Source organism: Mus caroli, chromosome 14, assembly GCF_900094665.2.
Source record: "Mus caroli chromosome 14, CAROLI_EIJ_v1.1, whole genome shotgun sequence".
NCBI classification, from domain to species: domain Eukaryota; kingdom Metazoa; phylum Chordata; class Mammalia; order Rodentia; family Muridae; genus Mus; species Mus caroli.
The window spans coordinates 66,980,635-66,989,601 of NC_034583.1; the positions used below are offsets into that span (position 1 = coordinate 66,980,635).

At 42.5% G+C, this 8,967-nt stretch overlaps 1 protein-coding gene across 1 annotated transcript in view; it reads right to left on the reverse strand.

The window, feature by feature from the left end:
* Gpalpp1 (GPALPP motifs containing 1) overlaps window positions 1-8,967 on the reverse strand; it is a 24,515-nt gene extending 15,548 nt beyond the window's left edge. Inside the window, exons 1-4 of the mRNA XM_021182475.1 lie at window positions 8,769-8,967; window positions 5,468-5,600; window positions 4,181-4,291; window positions 1,231-1,336 (exon numbers count right to left, since the gene is read on the reverse strand). Coding sequence (XP_021038134.1) covers window positions 1,231-1,336; window positions 4,181-4,291; window positions 5,468-5,600; window positions 8,769-8,856 — 438 coding nt within the window. The 5' untranslated portion in view covers window positions 8,857-8,967. The remainder of the gene's footprint in view (window positions 1-1,230; window positions 1,337-4,180; window positions 4,292-5,467; window positions 5,601-8,768) is intronic.

Below are 8,967 nucleotides of genomic sequence, written 5' to 3' on the forward strand. Positions count from 1 at the left end.
ACTCACTTTGTAGACCAGGCTGGCCTCGAACTCAGAAATCCGCCTGCCTCTGCCTCCCGAGTGCTGGGATTAAAGGCGTGCGCCACCACGCCCGGCTCCGTCCGCTCTCTTCTTGACCCCATCTGCTCATGCATTAGCCTTAAGTGTCTGCTGCTTACCTCTGCAGTGGTTAACTGTGCTGCCACAAACACCTTCAGACTTTTTAATAATAATGATGATGATAAAGCGTGTGTCTAAGTAGAGAACAACACCATGGAGTCTTTCTCTTCTTCCAATCTCACATGCATTTCAGGGATGGAACTCAGGTTGCCAGGCTTATGTAGCAGGCACCATTACACACTGTGCCAGTTCATCAGCCAACAAACATTATCTTAAGTGTATTTGGAATTTTCTATAGATAGACACCTTTGTGGCATAAAGTATGCAAATATAAAGCATACGATGAACCTTTAAAAGAGATGTATTTTTATTTATGTGTGTGTGTGTATGTGTGTATGTGTGTGTGTGTGTATTCCACATATGCATACATGCACACTGAGGTCAACAGCCGACACTGATCCTCCACAGGTAGAGTTATTTATACCCAGGGTCGGTGCTGGAAACTGAACTTGGGTTCTCTGCAAATGCCCTAACTGTAGAACTATTTCTCTATGATGAGCTTTTAAAGTTTTAGAAACCATTAGCATCTGGGGCCAGGCATGGTGGCAAATGAGTTTAATCCCAACACTTGAGAGGCAGAGGCAGGTGGATCTCCATGAGTTCCAGGCTGGTTTACATAGTGAGTTCTAGGTTAGCCAGGGCTATGAAGATACCCTGCCTCAAAACAAACAAGTGAGGGGTGCTAATGGGTGGGTGAGGTATCTATATTGCATTAAGGTGGGAAGAGCTTCCCACTGGTGGTACCATTCCCTAGGCAGAGGATTTTAATGGGTAGCGATTTCCTCCAAAGTTAAAACCTTCCACCTTAAAAGAGGAAATGAAAAGTAATAAAAATACTACCCTTCAAAGATAAGGGGCATAAGCCACAGCACCCGACTCTCCTGTTTTGTTCAGACTTCCAGGAGCAGCTTTTACTTCATCTCTGGGTGTTCTACTCTCACAGGAAACTGACAGTGTGTTAAGAGATTCATATTTGGAGTCTCCTATCACATGTGAGCCATATGATTACAGATACCATTCAAGCTCTGAGTTTGTTATACATTTTATTTTTTAAACAAAAAAATTCCAAACCTCTGAGTTGAAGAATGATGACACTTGCCCTGGATCCTCTCTGCCTTTGTCATTTTTCTGTGGAGACTTAATGAAACCAGGTGGCAATGCGGGACCTATTATAGGCCTGAAAATAAAATATACCATTATCATCCTCTCTTGACATTAAAAAGCTATTTTCAGAAAATAGTTCACAGTTAAAAGAAAGCCAGATAATAACAAATGTTGAAAATAAGAATTTTTTGTAGCCAGGTGTGGTGGTGCACGCCTTTAAGCCCAGCACTCGGGAGGCAGAGGCAGGCGGATTTCTGAGTTCGAGGCCAGCCTGGTCTACAAAGTGAGTTCCAGGACAGCCAGGGCTATACAGAGAAACCCTATCTTGAAAAACCAAAAAAAAAAAAAAAGAATTTTTTTGTAACATTACTTTCAGCCGTAGTAATAATTCTCTAGTAGGTATTTAAAAACCTAATTTTTGCACCTGTTATTTTCTACTTAATTTTTAGAAAAAATATTTTTATCTATGGGTATGTGTGTGTCACAGTACAAATGTGGAGGTCAGAGGGCAAGTTTAGGGAATGGATTCTCTTTGTACTGTAGAGCTGGGGATGGAACTCAAGTTCTCAGGCTGTAGGACAAGCATCTTTATCTGTTGAGTTATCAACTAGACACTAAAGCATACATTTCCAACCTTCTTGGTACAACTGTCCTCATGAGGGTATTTTCCATTGTGCTTTGACTTCCACTCTGTTTTGATATTTGTTATCCACTGAAAAATTCCATTGGGTCTTATAATTGCATTCAATGCCACAGTTGATTCTTAAAATAAAACTGTGAAATAATATTCTTGGTTTTTTTTTTTTTACTACTTAAGTAGAAAGTGTTTTTCTTAAGGACACCTACAGTAGGTACACACAATAGATACCAGCAGTCCGTGACAATGCACCACAGCAGGACACACCTACACAGTCCTTGCTAATAATCCAGTAATGACCCAGAAGCATAGAAGAATGCAGCTGGTCCACCGTGCCCCACAGAGGAGGGAGAAGGTCCCGTGCCAATCACATTTCACCTAGTTGTATGCATCTTGTTCTTTCAACAACCCTTGTCCATGTAAGCCACAGCAGTTTGGGAAACAGTAATAGCCAAGATTAACACAAGCAGTGAGGGGCTGAGCTGTAGTCTAAGCCCTGGGCTTTCTGATATCAAATTTCACCATTTTTTGAGTTGCATTACTGCCCTACTCTTAGGGAGCTATCGTCAACACAAGAGGAATGGCATCGATCCTGAGCCTTTGCTAAAAAGGAAAACCTACTTTCTTCTCAGTTCATACTGTCAGTCCCTTTATCCAATTTGTCCTTGTGGCTCTTGCTGGTTAGTGGTGCCTATGCCTATGGCTGCACTTCCAGGGTGTGCATGTTACTTGGAGCCTCCCTGACAGGCTTCTTGGCAGAAATGAAACAGTAATGAGAGTTATCCGTTCTGACCTCTTAATAATCTTGCCTTGGTTCATGAACCAAGTATAGAATAGTTTTGTATATGAGTGGGTGCAGTTTCAGATTATCAGAAAGACCCAATTAGTTGTCATTTACAAGATACAAGGAAATGCTTGAGTTGCTTTTTCCCCCCCTAAGTATAACAGAGCCACACAGACATTAATTGTTCAATTTTATGACTTTAGAATTTGTGGAGATAAAATCCATAGTAAGATCTTAGAAGACAGTAAATCTATTGGGTCAGTGAGAAGGCTCGGTGGGTAAGGCTCTTGCTGCCAGGCTGAGGACCTGAGTTTAAGCCTGGGATTCACAGAGAAGAAGGAGGAACTGACTCCCACAAGTGCTGTGACCTCCACAGATGCAGTGGTGAAAGGGCCTCAAGTATAAACATGAAAATTCATTTGTGTTTCATATATATACCTTCTACACATAGCCCAAAGGCAACTGTATATAATATGCTAGGTGATAATTATATACCTAAAACAAGGCAGTACATGCTGGCTGTGCTCAACGTCTGGGATCTGGAAGCACGCTGGGTTACAGATTTTTCAACTGAGAACTGCCCATCTATAACGGGTTCTTCTAGAAGGTATGTTACATCGCAGGGCCAGTAAATTACCTATGAAAGGTAGAAACAGAGCCTAACTTGTAGGCTTTGAGAACCACATCTATGAAACTGGATCATTTGTACTTTTCTTAAAATATGTAAAAAGCATTATTTGTTTGGGGATGACACAAAACAAACAGCAGTAGACTGGTAGTCCCGCTACACTTAAAAGAGACAGAGTTACATGGACATCAGGAATTGGCATCTGAGATCTTAAACTCCGAATATAAAAAGAAACAGCCACCTCTTCCATACAGTCAGGCATGTGGCATGCATTATACTAGAAAACTGTCATGTACTCCCTGAGAAGTGGTTTTGGAGATGGGTCCCACTTCAGAACCAAGCACTTTGTCTCACAGTGTCCTCCAGGGCCCCTTGTCCAAGGACAGGTGGTCCCTGGCCCTGAGAGATGGGAACAGAAGAACAGAAAACATGTCCCTCCCCCAAAACTCAGGGCCTTGAAGTTCAGAAGGAGAGTAGACTGGTGGAAGCACTGCGCTGCACACAGCTGCAGGGCGAGTCATCCCCAGCCTCTTCCCAGAGAGAACTCTGCTGCCCTTTACCCTGATGTGGGAATGGCGAACTGAAGTCTGAGCCAGGAGGGGACCTCCTGCCTGCTTTCTCTTGCCCATAAGAGGCTCTAGCTGAATGTTTTCCCAGTGCTTCTCCAGTCCTCTCTGCAGGGTGAAGTGAGTGGGACTTGATGCTCGCCTCCAAGCTGCTGTTTTAGCCTTCTAGTCTCACTTGCTATACACTTAAAAAACTTAACTCATTCAAAACTAAGAGGATGGCTCTCATGGGCTAGTCTTTGTATAAAACAATATAGTGTTATGAACTTTAAAAGAATGGCTGACACATTCTAATTTATCACCTGGGAGGAGAGTCATCCTGCTTCTTAAACCCAGGAGGAAGGGCTGGTCCAAAAAACCCATCATCGTCATCATCATCATCGTCGTCTCTGTCTTGATTTCGCCTCTGCTTTCTGAAAACAAAAATAGAGTAACTTACGTTAAACATACCTAAAATTTTTGCAAAAACAAAAGCTTTAATTTTGATAGAAAAGATTCAGTAGATGTATTTAGACACTGAAACAATAAATCAACCCTGTTCCCCACACAAAACAAAGAAACAAACAAAACAACAGCATACTATAACAGTTCTTAATCTTTTCTGGAATTTATCTTCAGTTACTTATTTGTCAGTACTGGACCAGCATTCTTTATCTTGCAGGGCATTCAAGATCCCACTAAGTGAGAAATCTCAAGTCTTTCTGGCCCTTCTTCCTGAAACGCATGAGTTCAGCTTATTCTCCCTCTCAGAAGCACTGTAAGTTTCCTTTTCTGCTTCATAATCTTGAAAGGGTATCAAAAACCTTAGTCATCTGAAAATGAACGTTCAATTTAATAATCTGCCCCAGGGTCAGGAAGATTAGAAAGGAATCATTTATTTAAACAGAACATCCATTGCCACATATTACTAGAATAAACTGCTTTTCATTTTTTTGGAGACGGCGTCTCACTATGTGGCCTTGGCTGGTCACCAACTCACAGATCACCTGCCTCTGGAGTGCTGGTATTAAAGGTGGGCACCACCATGCCGAATTAGAATAAGATTCTTTATAAGAGATGTAGATTGTGTGAAATGCCATCTGAAATTACATCTTCCCTGTCCACACAAATCCAAAAATAGTAGCCAGTGGTTCCAGCCACTACAGGAGGTGCGATGGTGCAGGACATGTGATCACATTGTGAACTGGAAGAATCTGTTTCTAACTGCGGCTCAGCCTTTGATCTTGGAGCTTTTTGTTTGCTGCAAACAAGCACTTATGCTATGCTCCAGCCCTAGCACACACCTTTACTCCAAGAGCTAATACAGTCAACCCTAGGTCAGGAGGCTGAGCAAGCAACCAGCTGATATGGGAGTGAACAGAAAGGGGGGTCCTTGAGTTGGAGTGTATTTAAGACAGCATGGAAAAGGGTCTTTTCCTTCTGGTTGAGGAGGAAGGTCATCTGGGTGCTTTCTCTTCCTCTTTGAGCGAGTGGGCTTTCACCACAGTGTCTGACTTCGGAATCTTTACTTGGTAATTCGAACAGCAGGGATTTTTGTTTTTAAAACAACAGTGTAAAGCTTGGTTTTATTATATAATTTAGTGACTTACTTTGCATTTGGACCAGTGTCCTCTTCTTCAGACTCTTGATTTCCTTCTTCAGATAAAGAACTACTGTCCTCGTCGCTGTCTGAGGAGTCTGAACTGCAGCTTCTGTAATTAGGGGGCAGAGCTGGCCCTGCAACTGTGCAAGTTTAGATGGATGTGTTATAGCCCTTTCACCAAATCCTCCTGATGGAAATGGGTCTTTTCATAGCCACAGTTGGCTAGCATTTACTATGGACTTATGTCTTCTAACTATCTATCTACCTACCAACCCATCCACCCACTGGGGATGTGTGACAGTAAATACAAAGAAACCAATGGAAAAAGGTCAGTCCAGACAAAGTGCTTATATTGAAACAGTAAAAACATGTGTCTTTGTGGAGGGGGGCAATTTGGAAGACAGTGGCCAGGGCAGGTCATTCTGACAAGGCATTTGGTAGACTAAGTGACAAGAAAACAGTGGTCATACAGCGATCCAAAAGAACATTCTAGACAGGAAGAGTCAGCAGGAGAGAATACGTTATGTACTCGTCACCAATGCTGGAGGCTGAAGAAGCTGTACTTCTAATGCAAAGGAGGGAAAGGCTGCAAGCTTTGGAGCTGGAGTCTTTGGCTTTGAATCTGGACTTTGCCACTTACTAACTATATGATTGTGTAAGTTAACCTGCTTGTGTTACTTTGTTGCTCTGTAAAATGTGGCCGATAAAGTTTAAATCTCAGACCAGGAGTCCTCACTAGAAGGAAACACTGAAGAATGTTACAGAGATGAACCCTGAGGGCATTTATGAAAAGTGCTACTTATAGTAGCTGACACCATTTGTAACACACCATCTTTTCTTATACAGTTGATGGAAGGGTTAAACAGACAGACTGTTTGAGCCCCACACCTCCAAGGTACTTAATTCAGCATATTCACAACACAGAACAGCAACTACTAAGACCTGAGGGCAGGGAGGTAGAGGGAGTTGTTGCTCAAATTTCAATTCCAGAGATGAAGTGGTAGTGGCAGCTATACAAACAGTATGAATATAACTAATGCCACTGAAAAATATACTTTAAAATAGCTAATGTAATAGATGTAATAAATATCTTATGATAACATGAAAGAAAAAACCTAGTGCCTTAGTTAGGGTTACTATTGCTGTGATGAAACATCATGACCAAAAGCGTATGTCAAGCTGACAAAAAGACCACTCACAGGCAATAGCAACACCTGCATATCCGTGTTTACTGATGCCCTAGTCACAACACAGAGGAAGGAAATGAAGCCAGCCTAAATGTCCATCAACAGATAAATGGAAAGCAGAAATATGGTATAAAATACACAGTGGGATTTTTACTCAGCTGTAAAGAAAAATGAAGTCACAAAAGTTCTAAAAAAGTGGATATAACTGGAAAGTGTTCTATAGTGAGGTGACCCAGTTTCAGAAAGGCAAATACACAGTCCTCTCTGATGTTCATACAAGTGCATATTAAGTGGGCTGAGTACGGATATAAGCTATGAAACTAGAAAAGAGACCATGAGGGGGTTAAAAGAGGTGTTGAAGAACAGGGGACACACATGAGACACAGAAGGGGAAAGGAGGTTATGGGAGATGGCTGAAGGCTAAAAGAGATAAGAGGGGATGGGAAGAAGAATCAACAAAAAGTTTTGTTTAAAAAAATGACATAATGAGGTCTTAAGGATGGCTCAGGCAGCAGTTAAGAGTGTACACTACAGAGGCCCCAAGTTCAGATCTCAGCACCCACATCTGGAGGCTCCCAACTGCCCGTAACTCCAGTTTCAAGGGTTCACACAACTCCTGTTCTCCCCGGGTACTTGCATTCACACGCACATACCCACACACAAACACATGAATATAAATAATGGAACCTAATGCTGTGTATGCTAATTTTACAAACTACAGATCAATAAGACAAAAGAAATTTCAATAATGAGCAAAAGACTATCAGAGCACAGTGGTAAAAAGATAATAAAAAATTAGAAAAGTGTTCAATTTAATTTCTCACAAGGAAATACAAGTTTAAATGACTATAAAATATGGCTTCAAAGCACCAGATTGAAAAGACAGAGAAAAATGATTAGGGAGAACATGGAACAATCAGAATTTCCTATACTCACTGAGGGCTTTGGTAAACTGGGAGGATTCTGAAACTGAGGGTATATAACAGAAGAGATAGACAGACAGACAGACAGACAGAAAGATACACACACACACACACACAGTGCATAGTGGCACTCTTTGTAAGAGTTAAAAACAAAAACAAAACCAGAATCTACGCAAATGTCTGTTACCTGTACAATAGGTAAAGAAATTGCAGGGGATTTACCAAATGGAATTCACTCATACTCCTTCAACCTAACTGGGTAGAAATTTCCTTCCTAAAACAAAGAATAAAGGGAATTTTTTAAAATAGCGGCACTAGAAATAAGATCTGGAAGGAAGAATCTGCCGGAGACATAGTCTCTGGGTAGCCAGAAAAACAAAATCAGATCAACATTCTGTCAGTTTTGTTCTTTCCCAAGTAGAATCAGCCCCGGCTTTCAACGGCCTTCAAACTGGAACAAACGCTAAAGCCGGAAAAGCATGAAAGAGTGTGCGAGGTATTGATGTGGCATAGATGCATGTTAAGGTTACAAGACACAGTGAAATGGTGGAGACTGAGATATCCACAAATTAGTTGAACAGAATGTGTTAAATATTAGCGTAACTGGGGAGAGAAAACCCCGGAGGAAGACGTGACAATGCTCAGGAAGGTGACGCTTAAACTGGTATTTGAAGGACGTTCTGTCAGGCATTTAAGTACAACCAGAGCACCCCCAAAAGTCTATCGCCAAAGCATAAACTCGAACTGTGTGGGCATTGGGCTGCTGTGTAAGATGGACTAATAGAATGAGGTCGGGAGAGAGACGAGAGAGGTACAGGATCTTTGGCAAGAGTCTTGTAAATCTGAAGATATAGAGATACTAGGTTCTAACTTGGGCTTCATCACCGACTAGCTGCGTGTCTTAGGCACCGATTCATCAGCCGCTGTCATCATTTGTAACACATGCACCATCCATCATCTTTTCTTATACAGTTGATGGAAGGGTTAAACAGACGACCGGACGAAGATTGATCAGTTAGCACAGTCCTATTCGTAATAATAGCAAATTGGGACTGTATAGTCATTTTAACGGTGATCAGGTCCCAAACACTCCGGCGTGCCCAGCTTCCCCCCCCCACCCCCACCCCAGGGCGGACAGCGCCCACTCCACGGTGGTCGCCAGCCCTTCCCGCGAGTGCAGACGCCCGCTGCTGCTTACCCGGGCTCGGGTCCCGTTCCTCGTCCTCAACTGTCGCGTGCTCCTTGAAGCCTGGCGGCAGTGCCGGCCCGATCAGGTCCCTAGCCATTCGCTGCAACGCACAGTCGCTCAAAGCCCAAGCCAACCTGCACACTCAGTTTAGCTAAACCCAGCCTGGACGGTGTAGACCAGGATTTGCTGCAAGGCCCGAAGGTTTTTC